We start from the raw sequence: 21587 nt of genomic DNA on the forward strand, positions 1-21587 counted from the left end.
ATTTAGGATTTATATAGTGCCAGCAGTTTCCACAGAGCTTTACAAAATGGAGGTAGACAGTATAGTTACAATACGATTCTATACAGAAACATTGCATGCCTGCTCACAGTTTTTTTTTCTATGTTAGACTTTAGTTCCACTTTAACTTTGCAAACTAACTGGAAAAAAAAAATCAGCTCATTGAACTATAGGGATAAGGATCTTCATGTTAAAAAGTGACAGTTATTTTCAGTTGAGATCAATGAGATTTGAAAATGACATTTGCATGATCAAAATAAAGATCCTTATTTTGTGTTTAAGCTTTGTGAATATGTATGTACAGTGTTTCTGATGTAAGAAGCCTAACTTGATCTAATATACATTGCTATTACCATAACCCCGGGTTTCTTAACTAGGGTTCCTCCTGAGGTTGCTGGGGGTTCCTTAAGAAATGGGCAATTTCTGGTTCTCAGATAAGTTTCCAATGACACCTTTGTTCTTTGTAGTTATCTGTAAAGGGGTAATTCTTCCCAATGATGGCAAGAGTAAGGAGCATTCTTCCCACTGACTGTCTCACTAATGTGTCATGAGTTTTAGATTTTATAGCAGGGTTTCCCTGAGACCAGAAATTTATTTCAAGGGTTCCTCTGTATTGAAAAGGTTGAGAAAGGCTGCCATAACCCAGTGCTGAGAGATAAAGGCTGCCCTGTTCATATTTTAACAGTAAATGTAAAGCCATTTTGTTTTTAGCTGATGTAGGGAAGGAATAGAACCCTTCAAGGGTTTTTATTGCTGAATGTGCAACACTGGGGAGATTCACACTCTTTGTTTGTTCTGGTGACCACTGTCAATCTTAGTCCTGGTTCACACTACCGCGACTTGTCAGGCGACTGGTCAGCCTGACAAGTCGCGGTCCATTCTGTGCTACGGGAACCGTTCTAATAGGAGCGACTCGAGTCGCTCCGTCTTAGAAAATAGCTCCTGTACTACTTCGGGGCGACATAGGAGCGACTTGCATTGACTTCCATTATGTGAAGTCCTTCCAAGTCGCGCCGAAGTCGCAGTGCACGCGACTTCACAGGTCCTCCCCGAAGTCGGATCGCCATAAAGTGAACCGACACATTGGCTACCATGAATAGAGGGGAAATCTTCCAAAATTTGCTTTAACTTTTGAAAAATGTCCTGTGTTGTAAAGTAAATCCTCCCCATTGGTACAAAAATAAATAAACAAAAATCTATCCAAAACTAAAAAAAAATATTTTGCTATAAAGTTTGTTGTATCCGATTGGTCGTTATAGGGCAATCTAGAATGCTTAAAGCGGAGTTCCACCCAAAAGTGGAACTTCCGCTTTAGGGAGTCCTGACCCCCCGACATGCCACATTTGGCATGTCATTTTTTGGGGGGGGGAGCGGGTACCTAGTTTTGACAGGTACCCGCTCCCACTTCCGCTCGGAGCGCCGCGGCGCCCTGAGCGGAAGTTCTCCTCTCCCCCTCCCTCCCTGCAATCTTCTGGGACACGTCAGAGGTCCCAGAAGATTGCCGGCCAATCACGGCGCGCAGCGCGACTCGCGCATGCGCAGTGGGTACCCGGCTGTGAAGCCGCAAACTGTAACAGCCGGGTGCCCACAGCAGTGATGCCGGCGCCGAGGGAGAGGATCGAGGCTTCCGGCGGCCGCATCGCTGGACCGTTGGACAGGTGAGTAAATGGCTGGAACTCCGCTTTAAGACATTTCGTAGTCCATTGAAAAGATTCTAAGCGTTTGAATGTGTCTCTTTACAGCTACAGACAAGGTGGCCTTATTAATCGGAAACATGTCCTACAAAAACCATTCGCAACTTAAAGCTCCGATGGTCGATGTGTACGAACTCACAAACTTACTGCGACAACTTGACTTCAAGGTTGTATCTCTTCTTGACCTTACTGAAGTTGAAATGAAGAATACGGTGGACGAATTCTTGCTTTTACTGGACAAAGGAGTTTATGGTAAGACATTTTTAATAAATAAAGTTATATAGAATTATGATAACTTAACCACTTCAGCCCCGGAAGGTTTTACCCCCTTAATGACCAGGCCGTTTTTTGCGATTCGGCACTGCGTTGCTTTAATGGAAAACTGCGCGGCCGTGCGACGCTGTACCCAAATACAATTGATGAATTTTTTTTCCCACAAACAGAGCTTTCTTTTGGTGGTGTTTGATCACCTCTACGGTTTTTAGATTTTGCGCTTTCAAACAAAAAAAGAGCAACAATTTTGAAAAAAAAAAAAAAAAAACGCCATATTTTTTACTTTCTGCTACATTCCAAATAAAAAAAAAAATTTACATTTTTTTTTTTTTTCCAGTTTAGGCCAATTTGTATTCTGCTACATATTTTTGGTTAAAAAAAAAAATTCCAAAAAGTGTATTTTAATTGATTTGTGCAAAAGTTATAGCGTTTACAAACTACGGGATAGATTTTTGGACTTTTTAGTTATTTATTTTTTTTATTAGTAATGGCGGAGATCTGCGATTTTTAGCGGGACTGCGACATTGCTGCGGACAGATCGGACCCCTAACTGACATTTTTGGGGACCAGTGACACTAATACAGTAATCAGTGCTAAATAATATGCACTGTTACTGTATAAATGACACTGGCAGGGAAGGGGTTAATACTGATCAAAGGGGTTAAATGTATGCCTAATATGCTTACTGAGTGTGTGTGTGTGTGTGGGGGGGTGGGGGGCGGGGATGGTTCTGTGACAGGCACAGAGAGATCGGTGTTGTAGCTTAGCTGAAACTGCTGATGTCTCCCTGCCTGTCTGAGAGAAGATCCGCCTGCTTTGTTTACATAAGCAGGCGGGTCTTCTCTCGCTTTCTCTGACAATCGCGGGAGGGCAGCGGCAATCGCCACCACTCCTCCCGCGGCCTGCCTCCCGCTGTCTAAACACAGCGGGAGCGCAGCTCCGGCGGCGCACGTGCACTCCAGTCACGTAGTACTACGTAACTGGACGCAGCCGAGCCGCCCTGCCGCGGTAATATTACGGCGGGCGGTCGGCAAGTGGTTAAAGTCCAACTCTGTGAAAAAAAACCCTGCTCTGGTTCTCTCCCCCTCTGCTCGAAGCTCCAGCCTGTGGGCAAAGCTTTGGCGTCATCACATACAATGCAGGAACGATAAACCAGTATTGTAAATTTTGGAGGCTAAACTGCAACCAAGCCGGTTGCAGCCTACAGAGGAGCTGCAGGGGACGGGTCACAGCGCTGGAGAGACCCTGCTGTAGCAGAGAGGTAAGTATTTTCTCCCTAAGCCTCTTCCACTGGACACAATGAGCAGTCAACCATTGCAGCGCAGAGGGGCCCCAATGCAAGGGTGGATTTTTACATTTTCCTCAAAGTTCATCTGGGATTAAAGGCAGCCCAGTTATTTTGAACGCATGCATGAACTGACTTAGCCTTTATTTTGGGCTTTAATAAAGGAGTTGTCTAACCTGTAAATCACCTCTGGAACATCTATATTAAGTTCTACATCCCACAGGCTACAGCTCATGCAGCTGTAATGAGGGCCTAATTATGAATAGAATATGAGTAGCTGGTTAAGTTACTGATTTAAGTTACTGACAAGCTCAGCAATGGCATACGATGCCAAGCTGCTGCAAGCAAAGCCAACAGAATATTAACCACTTCAGTTTTACCCCCTTAATGACCAGGCCATTTTTTTGCGATATGGCACTGCGTTTCTTTAACTTGCAATTGTGCAGACGTGCGACGCTGAACCCAAATAAAATGTATGTCATTTTTTTGCCACAAATAGAGCTTTCTTTTGGTGGTATTTGTTCACGTCTGTAGTTTTTATTTTTTGCGCTATAAACAAAAAAAAGACCAACCATTTTGAAAAAAAATATATATTTTTTGCTTTATGCTATAAAACATATCCAATAACAAAATGTAAAAAATAAATCAAATTTATTCATCAAATTAGGCCAGTATGTATTCTGCTACGGTATGTATTTTTGGAAAAAAATCCCAAAAAGCATATATTGATTGGTTTGTGCAAAAGTTATAGCGTCTATAAACTATGGGATAGGTTTATGGAATTTTTATTTTTTTTACTAGTGATGGCGGTGGTCAGTGATTTTTAATGGGACTGTGACAATGGGAAGGACAAATAAGTGCAATTTTTTTGGGGAACAGTGACACCAACACAGTGATCAGTGCTAAAAAAAAATGCACTGTCACTGTACTAATGACACTGGCAGGGAAGGGGTTAACACCAGGGGTGATCAAAGGGTTATGTGTGCTCCTAGGGATTGCTTTCTAACTGTATGGGGGATGGCCTAACTGGAGGAAAACAGAGATCCATGTTTCTGCTTAGCAGAAACACAATATCTCCATCTTCCTCTCTGACACAACAGTGGTCTGCCTTGTTTACATAGGCAGACCGCCGTTCTGCCTTTTCTCTGAATGATTGGTGGGTCTTGGCTCATGCTGTGTCCAAACACAGCAGAAGCAGGTCGCCGGCGGCGTGTGTGCACCCCTGACTCAGAGTACGAGCCGACGTACAGGTACGTCAATTTGTGCATGAGGGCCGCCCTGCCACAGTATATCTGCGTGGGGCGGTCCTTAAAGCGGAGTGCCAGCCTCAAAATCCACTTTGGGCTATCCGCTTGCTCAGTGTCACCTAAAAAACAAATGGATAGCCCCGATTTTTTTTTTTTTATTACTTACCTTGATATTGAAGAAAATATACTCACCTTTCTTCCACTTCCTCCCTCTGCGGCCGCAGCCCGGACCATCACTTCCTGCTTGCATTGATTCCTGGGAGCTGAACTTCATCGCTCCCAGGAATCAATGCGCCTGCACCGGCCCCGCTCGTCACTTCTGGTGCAGGCGCGTCATTCCCTGCTAAACAGCTTTTGGGCATGCCCAGACGCTGTGCAGGGATGACGCGCCTGCCCCGGAACTGACGAGCGGGGCCGGTGCAGTGCATTGTGGGACCAAAGAGGACACGGTAGAGGACGCAGAAGAGGACGCGCTGGCTTCAGCTGCCCACACATGAGATGGCAGCGCTGGAGAAGAAATTTTCAGGGTAAGTATTTCTTCTAAAAGGTAAGTGCGACCTGGGACAGTTCAGAGGCTAGCCATTATGGAATGTACTAGCCCTGACTGTCCCGGGGGTGTTTTTAGTGAAAAAACTTATCTGAGGCCGTAATTCCGCTTTAAGTGGTTAACACGCATCAAAAAGGGGATTTACTCCAGAGATAAAACAATAATTCTCCCCCTCTACAAGACTCTGGTCCATCCACATCTTGAGTATGCCGTCCAGTTCTGGGCACCGGTCCTCAAGAAGGATGTGCTGGAACTGGAATGAGTTCAGGGAAGGACAACAAAGCTAATAAAGGGACTGGAAGACCTTAGTTATAGGGAAAGACTACAAACATTAAACGTATTCACTCTGAAGAAGAGATGCTTGAGAGGAGATTTGATAGCAATATTTAAATACCTTACTGGTGACCCTACCATAGGGAAAAAAATTTCAGTGGGAGGGAGTTTAAAAAGACACACGACCATGCATCGAAATTGTAAAAGAAGGGGTTTAACCTTAAACTGTGTAGAGGGTTCTACTGTCAGAGCAATAAGGATGTGGAATTCTCTTCCACAAGCAGTGGTATCAGCAGGGAGCGTCGATAGTTTAAAAAAACGATTAGATGGGCACCTTAACGATCGGTGTCTTTATTTAACCTTACCAACTATGTAACTATGATGGGACAGGTTAATGTAGGGCTGAGTGCCATTAAAAAGTTCCCTTTATTGTATCAAAATGAGTAAAAATAACAAATTTGTACAGCTGCATCGACATACTCTTCCCCTATAAAAATGACAACGTTAACATCTTAAACACTTTCCTGTTGTTCGGACCACACATTGAGTATACCATAAATACTCCAATCACTATCCCCTCATGATTGGGTATACCCCTCTCAGATATCCATGGTTTTGATCAGTGGCGGCTGGTGCTTAGAGGGGGCGGCAGACGGACTTGACCATGGACCCCCCCCTCATTGCTCCAGCCCGCAGCGTGCACCATACCCAAATCCTCGCTGGTTCACTCACGCTGTGCTGCCCCCCGGCTAACATGTGAAGGCCCCTCTCCATCGGTCAGACTTCCCCTGTGTTTCCTTGGCATCGCGGCGGCTGTCTCCTCCTTTCTCCTTCGCCAAAGAGATGGCTTCTCCTTCCAGCCAGATGGGAAATGGGTCTCAGGACCCGCTTCCTAATTTCCTAGGAGGAATATTCATTCACTGTTGTCAGATAACTGGGTGCCCTGTGCCACAAGCCCATCCTTTTTTGAAGCCTATTAGAGCCTCTGGCTCTAATCACGTGCTTCAAAAAAAAAAAAACCCTCATTGGAATCCATGCATCCGGCGCCCTGCATGTAGATTAGGAGGCCAGACGCATGGATACGGGGGGGGGGGGGGGGGCGGCGTCACTGCGCCCCCAATGGACAGGCCACCACTGATTTTGATTAGTACTAATAGTCAGTCAGTCACTGATTTTGATTAGTACTAATAGTCAGTCACATTCTACTGGACTTGTTCTGTAATGTTGAAGATGTTTTGTAGCTTGTTCAAGACAGTTGTTCAGTTGTAATGAGTGTCATTAAAATTCCTAGCAATTACAGCCACTATTAGCTGCCAGATGTGACATTTCTCTACATCTTCTGTTCTTCCACATTTAGGATATACTTTAAGAATGCTTGCCAACCCATATTTGTTTGATGTGTAGGGTAGCTGACATTAATAAGGAACATTTTTCTTGATCAATGTACTCTGATGGGTGCAGCTGGCTGATGCAGCTGTCAGAATACAACATATCAGCGGGGGGATTCCTCCATCCTTCTTGTCCGGGTATTCCCAGCTTTAGCATAGCTGAGCATTTCTTCTAAAAATGCTACTTAATCACTGTGACCCTCAGTGTCCAATAGATTTCTAAATCCCTACCTAAGTATGCAGACAAGACGTTCTTCTTCTATTTTGAAGTTACTGGCTGCGTGCTGGTTCCAGGTCAGTGATTTATAAAGAACTGAAGCCAGGGGCAGCCTCAATTTCCATATTCATAAGAAGAACAGAGATGACATGAACACAGATTATGCCCCAATGGAGGCCTAGGATAGCTGGGCAGGGAGCTATCACTCCCTAGGCCAGTGCTAATAAGATATGCTGCCTCTTGGCCTTGAGTGGAGAGACTTCCCTATTTAGACATCAATCAGTGCAACATTTGCAGTCAGTGAGACCAACTGGATATTATATAGCTACCTGCTCCCTGCTCAGACCTGCGATCACAGAATCTGGCAGAGGGGAATCTTCCAGCCTTGACTTAGTACATCTGAAAGGTCTTGTGACCCAATGACAAGAACCTCAAAAGAAGCAGATGATGGAGAATGTGCCGCAATAAACCAAGATCTTTGGGAACTGATGAGGAAAAGGGAAGCAGCCATTTTATTTATCAAATATTTACTTATGATTATCAAACATGGATTTTTGATTAAGCAGATATATTGGATTTATATTTTGTGAGAAGTCATATTGTATAACAGCTGTTGTATTCAAAAGCCATTTACAGCTCCAGCTGTTAAGATTGCTATCTCGTACTTTGAAGACCTGTTTAGCCAACAAGCTTTGGACGTGACACGTCTATGTTAAAATGTCCATCCGCATATCAAAGGACGTTACTAAAGACTCACATGCGACTTTACAGAAAACTAGATAGCTAGGTTCCACCCACTCTAGAATGTATAAAACTGTACCCTAGCCAGATAGAGCAATGATTATTAAGCCAACAGAATGTAATGTGATTGACTTGCTCTCCAAACATGTCTCTACCTACATGTTTGTCTAAATAAATATAATTTTCAATCTGGCTTCAACAGTCAAAATGTTACTGAAACCCGTGAGTTTTGCGATTTCCCTATCAGGAACACAACATTTTCACCAAGCCTACCTATCAGCATGGCACCATTGGTACACTTTGCACCATTAAAGGACTAGTTGGTTGACTTTGCCAACCCCCCTCAGGTCAAAGATTCTTTCTTGGACAGCATCTCTGTACACAGTCATAGGTTCAAGAACACCATATGGTAAATACAGACATGTGCCTATGTTTAAATCTAACTTGCATGTATATTTCTGTATTCTCAGTAGTGCGCTCCGTGGTAATTTTAGGTTATCGTGCTTGGTTCTGAAATTGTACCCACCCTTACTTCCTGTGGTTTTGTTTTGCAAGATATTATAGACCGATAAGACCTCTGCTTCCCTCTTTTACAGAAGAGTTCCGCTGTCTGTTTTTAGTTGGCTTTGACAGTCTGTAATCTGGCACCAGCTTAGTGAAAGCTTTGTTTACCATCTATGCAAATAGTCAGGAGTCAAAGAGACCTGCACACAACTTGCTTGATACTGTCTTCGGTTATAAAAGGTTGCCCTTTGGACTGGACTAGACCGTAGGCTAACCAAGAACTTTCCTTTTTAAGATGTTCATGTGACATGCAAATCATAGGTGTATGGTCTTTGTCACTCCATTGCTAGGAGCTCTGAATGCACCTTAAGAAATGTAGGCTTGTGGCCTGCGTGAGAGCCGCTGTTAGATGAACCCAACATCTTTCACCACTCACAGACCAGCCTATATCCTTCTCATTTCCCTGTGAACAGCTGGGTGCCAAGGCACTGGAGTTAGCTCTTGCTGCACTGTAATTCACCGTACAAATAATGAGCCACAGCCCACTGCTCACTCCCAGCCAAAACCATGCCCACAACATGTTTCACCCACAGCAGGGTTTAGGGATGATCCCATACTTGCCATTTGCCAACTGTCCCTTTTTTCCTGGGACAGTCCCTGCAAATAGGAGCCTGTCCCAGGTAATTTGTATTGTCCCTGGAAGCGTCTGTTAATTGGGCGGCCCGTAAATGTTACGCAAAAGTAGTGCAGCTGAATGGGAGACTTATTATTACCTCTGCTACTGTGGCCTTAAGTTTGAAATTCCCTTTTTAATTTCCTGTAATTCTCTCTATATTGGAGTAGACTCTATAATCTGATAAGTAGGCGAGATGAATTATGCAGAGTGGGCGGGGCTTCAGGGAAGTCGGTGTGGTAATTGATAGCTGTGCTGCAAAGTGTCCCTGGAAAAAAATTTTAAATGTTGGCAACTATGTGATCCCCTAAATCCAGGTAAGTGCTCAGTGTGAATGGCACCATTGAAAAATTATTACATGCAATAATATGCATTTAGAAATGTCCTCTTGATGCATACTGACAATCATATAGGATTGACAATGTCAGTGTAAATGAGGCCTAAGGAAATATATTGCTTAAGGTAGTTCTCTCCTGAAACTCTTTGCAATATTAAAAGCAACATCTCCAATGGAGTTCACAGGTTGGCATGAGCTCTCTGTTTGTGTAGGGGGGCTGCTGCACATTTTATATCTAGAATAAAGTTGCCATTCACCCCCCATGGCCAGGGGGTCTGCCCTGGAAAACTGATGTTCCTGTCTTTCTCTATGAAGTCCTAAGTTTTTAGTGTGGAGGCTCCAGCAATTTAAATAGTACTGCCAGGGCGCCCTGCATGTTCACAGCGAGTCCTGTGCAATTCAGACGCAGACTGTTCCAGTTGCGCCATTTCCAGCTCACACTTGCAGTATGAGTTGAAGCCTGGGGGCAATGCTCCAAACTGCTAGTAACAGCAGCTGGCCTGATCCCTGAACTGTTAATTCTGAACTTTATATGTTACCGAATTCTGACCCCTGAACTCTGTGTGTTATCTAATCCTGAAAACACAGGAACCAGCATTCACTATATATTGTCTCCCACAGTACACAACATAGAAATGCAATTATTTTAGTAAATATAAACTGCTAAATACCTTTTCTCATCTGCAGAAATTAGCAGTCTTGTGACTTCTATCAGTGTCAGGTTGAGCACTGGATAAAGCTTGTAGGAGGAGTTTTCATTCTCCTCTGACTGTCCTATGAGGCTGCATGACCCCTGACTTTCTGTCTGAACAGTGCTGATTGGCCCTGTGCTGATCACATGCACCCTTACAAAAAAAAACTCTCTAGCAATACACATGAAACTGAGCATGTGCAGAATGCCCCCAAGGCTCTGTACTATCAGGAGATGAGTTGGGGACAGTAGAAAAAGTGGAGGATCAGAGAAGACAGGACCAAACAGCCTTTTTACACAATGCACAGGATTAACCCCTTAGGTTCCACGGTGAGCATAACAAGCATGGTTTACTGTATATACAGACTGATTTTACTGTTCTGGGTTTAGTAACACTTTATTCCCGACCCCTGAACTCTGTGCATTACTTAATTCTAATCCTGACCCCTGAACCTTGTGTGTTACTTATTCTTGACCCCTGAAATCTGTGTTACCTAATTCTGACTCCTGAACTCTGTGCCTTACTTATGCACATGGCTAGAGTTCCCTTCTATCGCTATTTTTTCAGTTTATCAAATGGGAGCATGGTTTTGGGGTGTGTGACTACAAATGAAGGTGTGGTTTTGTGGGCGTGGTCAGTAGGGTCTCCCCGCATATCATATTGAACATCTGGTAACTTTAACATAGGGAAATTGTAATGGGCCACTTTGTTGCGTTTCACTAATATGGTGGAGTATGATTATGGAATATTCACCCTTCATAGGAAATGATGGACTTTGTTCCACCAATTCTGGGGGGTTACTAACTCATATCTATGCAGATTATGCAGATGTAGGTGAAAGTAATGTCCATTGTCTTCCAGGTTTGTTGTACTACGCGGGCCATGGGTACGAAAATTTTGGAAACAGTTTCATGGTACCAATTGATGCTCCAAAACCATACAAGTCCTCCAACTGTTTGTGCGTGCAAAGCATACTAAAGCGAATGCAAGAAAAAGAGACCGGGCTCAATGTATTCCTACTCGATATGTGCCGAAAGAGGTAAGAAGCAGCCGTCTGCCCAGGGCATAGGACCATTGAAAATCTCATTGTCTAAAGAAAGCGTTACACCTATTTTTAACTCCTCCTTGCCCAGCGCCTGCATTAAATGACTCTTTATTCCCGGGGTCAGGATGGACTGCCTGATCACATGACCACTGTGATTTGCTGTCACAACATGATCAGGAGCCCATCGCGCTAGCTCCTGATCATTATTAGAGGCCAGGACCATGCAGCACAGAAACCTTAAGCATCCATGGAAGTGTATGTGGGACGCAACCGTATGTAGGACGTAGCCAACCCCCCTTGAGATGGACGTTGGACTATGTGATTTGTGTGCATAGAGCAGTGCACATGAATGCAGCTAAAGTGTGCTGCTCTTTCCAAACAAATGGAAGTGAGAGGGAAAAGGAGAGTGTCGCAAGCTAATAGAAGATATTACAAGGAGGCAGAAAAACATTATAAGAAACTTTTTCATGAAAAATTGTTTACAGGGCTGTTAAATAGTGAATGTGAACAGAAAAAGAGTTTGGAGAATAAAGATATTGTTTAGTGTCTCTTTAACAGTGGCAGAGAAAAGTCAGATCCCTGGCTAGCTGTGCTGTGTGACAGAGCTGTATAAATCTCAGGACTGAACGGACTAGACAGAAGCACATATTCTTATCAGGTAATAAGTTGGACCTTGCTTTGTGCACTGGTGCGCAGTTATGTTGGAACAGGAAGGGGCCATCCCCAAACTTTTCCCACAAAGTTGGAAGCATGAAATTGTCCAAAATGTCTTGGTATGCCGACGCCCCAAGATTTCCCTTCCCTGGAACGTAAAGGGCCAAGCCCAACCCTTGAAAAACGACCCCACACCATAATCCTCCCTCCACCAAATGATTTGGACCAGTGCACAAAGCAAGGTCCATAAAGACATGTGTAGCACTGTCCCTGTAGGGCTTGCTGTGAGATGACTTCTGGGGCCTCCTCTGATTACCAGCAGATAGTCACTTGGGGAAAGGTCACACATTCATCCTTACTCCCAGTGGCTCTTCACTCAATAAACAGTCCAGGGTTTTATTTTATTTTTTTGCATTTATTGTGGAACTTGGATGGGAGAAAGGAGTAGTTGGATACTCCAACTGGAACTATTTACATTGGATTAAGACAACTCTCACTTGGCCTCCACTGGTTGCTTGTGGAAGCAGTCACTCTGCTTGAACCATACTGCAACATGTATGGAAAGGGTTAGTTCTCCTTGCTCTTTCTCCAGCAATAGACTTGGTGATGTACATTATCTTCAGAATGCTCACTAGCATCCCCTTTACTGACACATTTCCACTAACTCTTCTAGCTGCAGGGATGGCCTCCCCTCAGGTCAGACCCCTTGACACAGATCTGTACTCACTGTATGCAGAATCCAGTGTCTCCCTGCCCTTGTCAGCTTACAGGACCACTGGGTTCAGCTAATCTCTAGCACTTTAGGCCCTCAGCTGGCCCACTGGAGGCCGCATGGCAACTCTACAGAGGAGGAGGCAGCACCCCCTCCCTCCAGGACCCCGCTCTCCAGCTTAAAGACACCGAGCACATGTGCTCCTGGCTTTTTTACAGTATCCCAGGCACTTTCCTCTGCCAAATCACCAGGGCTGCACTAAATGCCTATGCACTCATTTGTCAGGTTTCCTCCCACTGTCCAATATGCCTCCCTATTGGACTAGTGTGAAACACTCTGCAGACAGACTGAGTTGCACCTGAGCACCATGAGCAGACCTCACTAGCAGATCCTGCTCTCTGGTAGGCAGAGAACAATATAGATTTATCTGCAATCCCTCTGGTAAGAAGAAAGGATTCAAAACTATACTCTCTCTCTCTCTCTAGCACCTACCTGGTGTCAGCATCCCAAGACATTTTGGACAATTTCATGCTCCCAACTTTGTGGAACAGTTTGTAGATGGCCCCTTCCTGTTCCAACATGACTGCGCACCAGTGCACAAAGCAAGGTCCATAAAGACATGGATGAGAGAATTTGGAGTGGAGGAACTTGACTGACCTGCACAGAGTCCTGACCTCAACCCGATAGAGCAGCTTTGGGATGGATTAGAGCAGAGACTGCGAGCCAGGCATTCTCGTCCAACATCAGTCCCTGACCTCACAAATGCGCTTCTGGAAGAATGGTCAAACATTCCCATAGACACACTCCGCAACCTTGTGGACAGCCTTCCTAGAAGAGATGAAGCTGTTATAGCTGCAAAGGGTGGGCCAACTCAATATTGAACCCTGACCAAACATTATACAATTTTCCTATTCAGTTTACTTTAGATTTACCTTCAACTAAGTACTGCAAGGGCCTGCCTGGTTGCATACAAATTGAAAGTGTTTAGGTTTGACCTCATATTATACAATTTTGGTAAATCTAAAGGAAAATTGAATAAGAAAATTGTATAATGTATGGCCAGCCTAAGACTGGGATGCCCTTAAAGTTAATGTGCATATAAAGGCAGGCGTCCCAATACTTTTGACAATATTGTGTATATACACAGTGTGTGTGTGTGTATATATATATATATATATATATATATATATATATATATATATATATATATATATATACATATACACACATATATATATATATATATATATATATATATATATATATATATATATATATAAACAGGAAGACAGGTAAATCGGTGGGTGTTGTCACAGATGGGAGATACATTTCTGCCTTGTTTAGACAATTCACCAATTACTATCAGGTGTTGCTGCAGAGGTAGCCAGAAAGGTTTAAGGACGTTGGAAAGCTTCAGCTATTCAGAATGAGGCAATTAAGGCCTCTATAAGTTATCCAGAGGATGACTACTGATTGCTGCATTCTGAGGCTTTGTGCGTTAAGGAGAGCAGTGAGCTGAGAAAGACTTCTGAAGGTGAGGTGGTGTTGACTTTTTCTGTGTGAAAAGAAAACAAATAGACTATTGGTTTTCTGCTGTATGACCAGCAGTGTCTGCCCAGCAGTAGGTTGTGACAGACTCCATAGGTAGGTTCCTGTGTTGTGAAGGTAGACGCCCCAAGTGGCCAGGGTTTATTTTATGTTTGTTTGATTTATGCTGTTTGGATGCTTGCACTTGTTTCCAGCAAATTGGAAGAATAAACCATAGACTGTTGTTTTCAACCACTCCTCGGCTGTCTCTCTGTGTAACGAACCCACCCAGGGGGTCACCCACACCCGCTATCGAGCTAATCCCTTACAATATATATATATATACCTATACATATATTAGTGATTGTCGATACCGATATTTTGGCCATTGCATATCGGTATCGGCCGATATTGGCCGATATTTTCGTACATTTAAAAAAATAATAATATATTTTATTTTTATCCCTTGACAGGTACTCTTATGGAGGGATCTGGGGGGTCTAAAAGATCCCAAACCCCTCCTCTGCACTTAAAAGCAGTCAAAAAACCACGTTTGGCTGTTTCGAATGCTGTCATTTTTTTTAATCTGGCGCCAGTACCCGGACGTGATGTCATGACATCACTTCCGGGTTTTTACATGGAGACCCGATCAGAGCCGAATGCAGCAGGCATCACTCCGGTACAAGCACTTTCCTGAAATATCTGCAATATCGGTCACCTTGGTGGCCGATTCCGATATATCGGGGGAAAGTGCAATCGTCAGTCTGAAGTCCTATTCTACCTGCTTGTTCCAGGTCGGTGATTGAAGGTATTAAAGCCAGACGTCCAACTTGACAACAGAAGGAGTTGTGAGAAAAGGCAGCCCCTGTGTTTCTCTCTTTACAAGCTTTCTATAACAGATATGAATAGAGAGCAGTTTTGTGTTGATTTTTTCTTTTTTCTGTTTAGTTACAAAGTGTACCTGTCTGTCTCTCATCCGAAAATATATCTTATTACAGGAACCAGTATGACAACACTATCCTCATTCCTGAAAACCTGAAGGTGACGGCTAACATTGTCTTTGGCTATGCCACGTAAGTTCTGCTTATACCCATTGACCTTAGCTGCCAGCTGATGATATGATCATTCATTTGTGGGGGACAATAGAGCTTAATGATCAGCAAATCTAGATTTTGTACGGCCATCTGGAAATATTGGATGTGTATGCGAGCCTCACATATTAAGTGCCCTTCCTAAATATAAAATATATACCAAAAGACGACGGTGGATTAAAAAATATAAATTGCCACTTACCAGTCCTTACAAGGGGTGGCTGCATTATTTTTCTTCTTCAGGCAAGAACATTTTCGGCAAGTACAAGTTTTCCTCTGTGCTCAAAAAATAAAGAAACAAGCCTTATCTTTATTCTTTACACTACTAATTTCATAATTTCTCATGTAATTGAGCTGAACAAGGCAGACACAGGATAACCAGGTTAAAAAAAGATAAACACAGGAAAAAAAGCCTGAAAAAAGAAAACTAATGCAGCCACCATATCTAAAGACAGGTAAGTTGCAATATATTACATTCATGGGTTTAGACATGCATTAGGGAAAAAGTGGAAAAATTATACTATTAAAGGAAAGCAATAGTGTATTTTTAGCGAGCCTATCTTTCGAGTGATTATCACCTAAAGCGAACATGAAAGAAAATCTTAAATTTTGGTTTGTCCCCAGAACATTAATAGAGGGGAAATCTTCCCATGAGGGTACTAGTTCCTGTGACCCTGGTGACAACTTGGGATTCTATCACTTTAGAGGGATCTCTTCTCACTTCCTGTATTAACTATGGGACAGGAAGTGAAAGGAAATCTCCCAATAAGAAGACGGTAACAAAAAAAAAAAAAGACAGGGGTATCCTCCCTCTAAAATAAAAAAAAATAAAAAAGTTTGCTTTTAGTTCTACTGTAATATCAGGGTGACCACTTTAGGGTATTCAGTGGAGAAAATAATTATTTGATCCCCTGCAGATTTTGTACGTTTTCCCACTTACAAAGAAATGAAGGGTCTATAATTTTTATCATAGGTGTATTTTAAATGATAGAGACGGAATATCAACCAAAAATCCAGAAAAAAACACAAAAATGCTATAAATTAACTTGCAGTTCAGTAAGTAAAAAAAGTATTTGATCCCTAAGCAAAACACGACTTAGTACTTGGTGGAGAAACCCTTGTTGGCAAGCACAGAGGTAAGATGTTTCTTGTAGTTGGTGACCAGGTTTGCACACATCTCAGGAGGGATTTTTCTCCACCCTTCTTTACAGATCTTCTCCAAATCCTTAATGTTTCTTGGCTGTCTCTTGGCAACTCAAAGTTTCAGCTCCCTCCATAGATTTTCTATAGGATTAAGGTCTGGAGACTGACTAGGCCACTCCATGGCCTCAATGTGCTTTTTCTTAAGCCACTCCTTTGTTGCCTTGGCGGTATGTTTCTGGTGATTGCCATGCTAGAAGACCCATCCATGACCCATCTTCAGTGACCATGACCCATCTTTATATTCCCAAAGCATAATGTTTCCACCTCTGTGCTTGACTGCAGGGATAGTGTTCTTAGAGTCATAGTCAGCATTTTTCTTCCTCCAAACACAATAAGTCTAGTTAATGCTAAAGAGCTCAATTTTGGTCTCATCTGACCACAGCATTTTCCCCCAATCCTTCTCTGAATCATTTAGATGTTCATTGGCATGATTATACATGTGCCTTTTTGAGGAAAGGGACTTGCTGTATTTGGAGGAAGAAAAATGCTGACTATGACCCTCAAAATACCATCCCTACAGTCAAGCACGGAGGTGGAAACATTTATGCTTTGGGGCTGTTTCCCTGATAAAGGTACAGGTCAACTTTGCTGCATTGAGGGACTAATGGACGGGGCCATGTATTGTAAAATCTTGGATAAGAACCTTTTTCCCTTAACCAGAACACTGAAGATGGGTCATAGATGGAACTTTCAGCATGACAAGTACCCAAAACATACCGCCAAGGCAACAAAGGAGTGGCTCAAGAAGAGGCACGTTAAGTTCATGGTCTGTCTAGCCAGTCTCCAGGCCTTAATTCTATAGAAAATTTATAGAGGGAGCTGAAACTTAGAAGTGCCAAGCGACAGCCAAGAAACCATAAGGATTTAGATAAGTTCTGTAAAAAAAAGTGGACTAAAATCCCTCCTGAGATGTGTGCAAACCTGGTCACCAACTACAAGTATTGTCATACCTCTGTGCTAGCCAACAAGGGTTTCTCCACCAAGTACGAAGTCATGTTTTGCTTGGGGATCAAATATTTATGTTACTCTTTAAGACCCCGTTCACACTACGGCGGATGCGACTTCGGGGGCGACCTGTGAAGTTGCGTGCAGCGCGACTTCGGCGCGACTTGCACGGACTTCATAAAATTAATGTCTATGCAAGTCACTCCAGGTCGCCCCGAAGTAGTACAGGAACTTTTTTCTAAGTCGGAGCGACTTGTGTCGCTCCTATTAGAACCGTTGCTGTACCGCACAATGGAAGCGCGACGGACCGCGACTTGTCAGGCTGACAAGTCGCAGTCCAAGTCGGATCAGTGTGAATGGACTCTTAATTGCAATTCAATTTATAACATTTGTATGATGTGTTTTGTCTGGATTTTTGGTTGATATTCTGTCTCATTTAAAATACACCTATGATAAAAAAAAACAAAAAAAAACCCTTCATTTCCTTGTAAGTGGGCAAAATGACAAAATCTGCAAGGGATCAAATAATTCTTTTGCCCACTGTATATACTCCATACGCTGTTGGAAAAAAATCATACAATATAGGCAACTAAGTACAGTTAATGTAAACTAAAAATAATCAATAAAAAAATAATAATAATAATAATAATCAAAATATAAACAATCTTAAAGCGGAGTTCCGGCCAAGAAATTTGTTTTTCAATAACAGAGGACAGTCAGGGCTAGTACATTCCACAATGGATAGCCTCTGAACTGTCCCGGGTCGCACTTACCTTTTAGAAGAAATACTTACCTTGAAAATTTCTTCTCCAGCGCTGCCATCTCGGATGTGGGCAGCTGAAGCCAGCGCGTCCTCTTCTGCGTCCTCTTCCGTGTCCTCTTCTCCCAGAATGCCCCTGCACCGGCCCTGCTCGTCACTTCCGATGCGGGCGCGTCATCCCTCCACAGCTTCTGAGCATGCCCAGAAGCTGTTTAGCAGGGAATGAGGCGCTGCACCGGAAGTGAGGAGCGGGGCCGGTGTCGGCGCATTAATTCCTGGGAGTGATGACGTTCAGCTCCCAGGAATCAATGCAAAGAGGAAGTGACGGCGCGGGCCGTGGCCGCAGAGGGAGGGAGTGGAAGAAAGGTGAGTATATTTTTCTTCAATAACAAGGTAAGTAAACAAAAAAAAAAAGAAAATCGTAACTATCCATTTCTTTTGCAGGTGACCAAAAGCAAGCAGATGGGCCAAAATCAATTATGTCGATTTTGTGGCCGGAACTCCGCATTAACACTTAAGGCCAAATACACAACACTTTAAAATTAGCTAATAAATAAAAATCGTGCAATACAAGAAATATTCATATATTAAAAAAAATATATATAAATCTTATAAAACATATAAAATATTATAAAATATATAGGAGAACTGGACTTTCGCTTTTATATTTTATAAGATTTATGTTTTTTAATTCATGAATATTTCTTGCGCTGTACTATTTTCATTTATTAATGAAGTAGAGTTATCTAACTGCTCACATGCCCGGCTTTTTTACTGAAAGTTCATGAGTCACAATGGTTGAAGGTATACTGCAGGCTGACCATGAATCCTAGAAGTCATACTAAGAAATGACGGTTACTTAGACCGTGAGTCTCAGGAATGGTCAGGACTGTCTGCGGAAAATCTAACTCAGCAAAAAGAGAAACTTTTGCTGTTTCTACAGAATACAGGAAATAAGACTTCCTGCTTTTACCTAATATTTTCAACATTTCTCAGTTTAACGCTTCAAACTTTTCGAAACTTTCCACTGTTATTTTTGAAGGATTTAAGGCAGAACTGTAGCTGGCAAGTCCCAAGAAACACTGAGTAAATTGCGCAAGAGCAAAAAATATATTGCAGCTTACCAGTCCTTAGACGTGCGCGCTTTCGCATTCGTTTTACTTTTAGTAAGACATTTCTTGTCCTAGGGTGGCAGTGCTCACTCAATGTACTTTCTCAGAAGAGGAGAAGTGTTGTCACTCTAGGACAGGAAGTGTGTTACAACTGCAGGACTCTTCTCTCTCCTCTTCTCCATAACCACTTGCCAACCTCCTAACTGGGAATTTGCGTCATGATTTTGACGTTAAATACTGGGGTTATGGCTAAAGCTAGATGCCATAACCCTGGTATTTTTTTTTTTCCCTCCTGTGGATGACTTTCTAATAAAAGTGATCCCAGCGGCGGATTTGCCACAGAATTACTTTTAAAAGCAGCGGGAGAGGTGCCCCCTATCTTTCAGGGCTTATGTTACCAATCGGCGAGCCCAGGAACCATCCGGCGTCGGCAGTCATTTCCCATAGAGATGAGTGATGGCAAAATGGCCACCACTCATCTCTATGCCCTTGGAGGACCATTGGAGAAACTTAATGAAGTCACTTCTGGTTCACAGGTCATGTAAACATGATTTTGTTTTTCTTAAAGCAAAAGATACATTTTTTTATCTTTTGCTTTTAAGGGTAAATGAGAGATTTGAGGTTTACATTCCTTGTGATAGCAATAAAAGTGATCAAAAATGTATTTTTTCAAAAGGACAGTGTATAAATGTAATAAAATAAATAAAAAAGAATAAATCATTTTTAAAGAATCTCTGTGTGCTCGTGTGCAGTAGTGAACGCATACGTAGGTCACCCCCACATATGTAAGTGGTGTTTGCACCACACATGTGAGGTATCGCCACGAACGTGTGAGCGAAATCGGTGGTTGTAAAGCCAGAAGGTTTTTTTTTATCTTAATGCATGGAATGCATTAAGATAAAAAAACCTTCGGTGTGCAGCAGCTCCCCTAGTACTTACCTAAACCCATTTCTATCCAGCAATGTTGCAGGAGTGTCTCAGCTGCCCAAGACTCTGCCTCCTGATGGGCTGATATGGCCGCATGGTGCCATTGGCTCCCGCTGCTGCCAATCAAATTCAGTGAACCAGTCAGGAGAGGGGGGGGCGGGTACGGGCTAGGCCGGGCCTTGTCTGAATGAGGTGAAGAAATGTCATCAGCACACCAGGGATTCCTCAAAGCTCCAAAAGCCTCCAAGGGTCCAAAGCTTTATTCCATGGTCACATTATAAATTAACAGCAACCTTGCGGAGCCACACAGGGCCCCTTCTTTAGGCCCCTTCGTCTGTGTCTGAATGGACACAGGAAGCTGCAGCTTGGTTCAGGTGCCCCCATAGCAAGCTGCTTGCTGTGGGGGCACTTAACAAGAGGGAGGGGCCAGGAGCACCGAAGAGTGACGTGAGAAGAGGAGGATCTGGACCACTCTGTGCAAACCCATCTGCACAGAGTGGGTAGGTATGACATGTTTGTTATTTTTAACCAAAAAAACAAGACTTTACAATCACTTTACGTCATAGCTTACTGATCGCTGTCACTTTGGTTCTCCTGGCGGATTCCAGTCTGAAGTTAGTGTTCCTCGGGGCTCAATCCTGGGTCCCTTACTTTTTATCATATACTGTACATGTTTCCACTTGGCCAGTTGCTGAGATCACTTGGGTTCAATTATCACTTCTATTCTGATGACACTTAGATATACTGTACATCAAAACTAAACCAGATTCTACTTTCGCTGCTTCTCTCCTATCTAAGTGTATTTGTGATATAAAAGCTTGCATGGCTCTCAATATCCTTCAATTAAAGGAGAAGTACACCCAACGCTTGTTTGGCTGTACTTCTCCTATGGATAACAGGAGTGCAGTTCATTCTGCACTATTGTGACCTGTTTTCAGCAGACAGTAGGCTAAAGCCCGCTGCCGGCTGATGTCACAGAGTTGGTCCAGGCTCGGGCAAGATGGCGAATATAAAGTCGGGATCCACCCACATGCTTGGACCAGCACCCAGGTCAGCCTCTTAGCGAGCCGCTAAGGGGCCTGAGCCGGCCAAACCCACCACCTCCACAGCCCTGCACCCTTGAGGGGCAGAGCAAACAGTGGTGACTGAAAGTCTCTAGCTCTCTGCTCAGGGAGCCCTGAGAACTGACCGATCAGCAGTGTTTGATCGCTCGGTTCTCAGTCTCAGAGCCTGCGGGGGGGCAGATGCAGCATCGGACCGATACTGCATCCACCTAGGTAAGTATGATTCTGCGAAAAAAAACTAAAAAACTTCTCTTTTAAACTGTGACAAGACTAAAGTCATGCTTATTGGCACCCCCATCAATTATGTAAGGCCATTCAAGGTAGCCTATCTATTGATGGCACTGTTCTTGGGATTCAGTCTTAATTTAAAAATCTAGGGGTGATGTTTTATGCTAGTTTAATCCAGTTTTGTAGCAGTGGTATAGCCCCTGTTTTTTCTGATGTCTCCCAATTTAATTAAGCCCCTGGATTTACAAATTTTATCTCAAATGTGGCTTTTTAGCGATGAGTCCTGCATTGTGGCACTTTCTACACATTGCCCAGAACAGTGACAGTATCCCATCTCTGAATATCTTCCTCATGTGTGAGCCTCTGATCAGTGTGTGATATGAGCCTCTTAAATGACCTTTGCATACTGGGCTCTATATCTTGGTGATTT

General features: G+C 43.2%; 1 protein-coding gene across 2 annotated transcripts in view; it reads left to right on the forward strand.

The window, feature by feature from the left end:
* The window catches only part of MALT1 (MALT1 paracaspase), a 214028-nt gene that overhangs the window by 162133 nt on the left and 30308 nt on the right, over window positions 1–21587 (forward strand). For both annotated transcript variants that reach the window (XM_082252978.1, XM_082252979.1), the window contains 3 exons: window positions 1761–1964; window positions 10751–10928; window positions 14826–14900. In XM_082252978.1, coding sequence (XP_082109104.1) covers window positions 1761–1964; window positions 10751–10928; window positions 14826–14900 — 457 coding nt within the window. The remainder of the gene's footprint in view (window positions 1–1760; window positions 1965–10750; window positions 10929–14825; window positions 14901–21587) is intronic.

Source organism: Pelophylax lessonae (assembly GCF_965119305.1).
Source record: "Pelophylax lessonae genome assembly, chromosome: 1".
NCBI lineage: Eukaryota > Metazoa > Chordata > Amphibia > Anura > Ranidae > Pelophylax > Pelophylax lessonae.